The following is a 1,237-nucleotide window of genomic DNA, read 5'->3' on the forward strand; positions in this document are numbered from 1 at the left end:
TTTTTTTTTTTTTTTTTTTTGAGCCTGGATTTACTCCAAGCCCTGTCTCCCCACCTATCCCCTGTGGCACTGGGCTTCTGGGCCCATCGATAGAAAAGTAAAAATGATAAAACACTATTTTTCACTGAGTCAGTAGGTAGACATAATCAAATAATCCACTGAAAAAGTAATACCAATAAAGGAAGCCACTGAGTTGCCTCAAAAATATTTCACTTTTTAGTAAATCATATTTTTGTTTTAGATTAATTACAAAACTTTAAAAAAAATAAACAAACATAAATAGCAATAAAGATAAAAAAAAGAAATGGCAAAAATGACAATTAGTTTTGATGCAGACTCAGAACAATCTGCTTCAGGTATGACTTCAGTACTCACGGGTAAAATGATTAGAAGTGGATGGATTGACACTGTCCCCACTGTCAGCACTTTCACTGCTGGAAACTTCATCATCTGATTCCCGCACAGAAGAGCAGGGTGAGGAGCCTTCAACTTCTTCAAACTTCCTCTTTAAAATTCCACTCATAGCTGCAGTGCTGTCACATGAACCTGCATCAGGAATGGGAGCAACAGAGCATTGAAACATTTGACCGCTGATGGTGTAGCCAAGGTTGTCTGGAGTAATTTTTATGTTTTTTATACATGAGCAGAGCCATGGCTTTCCCTCAAAAGATAGGATCACTAAGCAGATTTTTTTCCCTATTTTCAAATTAACAAAAATCACATTACATTAAGTATGTTCCTTTGACTATTTAGTTATGACAATGTATCAATTTTTTTTAGACATAGTTCATTTTATCTTAGTACTTCTATTCCATTTTGTTGGGAAATTGAGAAAACCAGAATGAGTCCATGAAATTCTTCAAAAAAAAAAAAAGTTGATGTCCACCAAACTTCTAAACGATTATTGTCTTATATAAACTTCATTTGGAAGAAACAGGTAAGCATGCTAAAATGTCAAACTCAAGTTTTAAAATGCAGAAAATATAATGATCTGAGTACATACAATGAAGCATATAAAATCAGTTCTAAATTTTAAGTAGTTTCCCCTTCAATATTGCAATAAGGTGAAATGTGCCCCCATATCACTCAATTTCTGAATCTGTCGTCACTAATTCAAATACTTTCTATGGCCATTTACTTGGGAATTAATACTAATTGAGTGGGAGGGCTAGGGAGTGGTTTCTTCTACATCATTTCTCCACAACAGTTGGACTTTCCCCTCTCCTTGGGCTGTCCT

General features: G+C 34.8%; 1 protein-coding gene across 1 annotated transcript in view; it reads right to left on the reverse strand.

The window, feature by feature from the left end:
* The window catches only part of CSRNP3 (cysteine and serine rich nuclear protein 3), a 91,293-nt gene extending 90,740 nt beyond the window's left edge, over positions 1-553 (reverse strand). The window contains exon 1 of the mRNA XM_007948025.2: positions 376-553. Coding sequence (XP_007946216.1) covers positions 376-523 — 148 coding nt within the window. The 5' untranslated portion in view covers positions 524-553. The remainder of the gene's footprint in view (positions 1-375) is intronic.
* Between the last annotated feature and the right edge of the window lie 684 nt (positions 554-1,237).

This window comes from Orycteropus afer, unplaced genomic scaffold (genome assembly GCF_000298275.1).
Source record: "Orycteropus afer afer isolate SDZICR_OR568_19922 unplaced genomic scaffold, OryAfe1.0 scaffold00001, whole genome shotgun sequence".
In the NCBI taxonomy this organism is placed as follows: Eukaryota; Metazoa; Chordata; class Mammalia; order Tubulidentata; family Orycteropodidae; genus Orycteropus; species Orycteropus afer.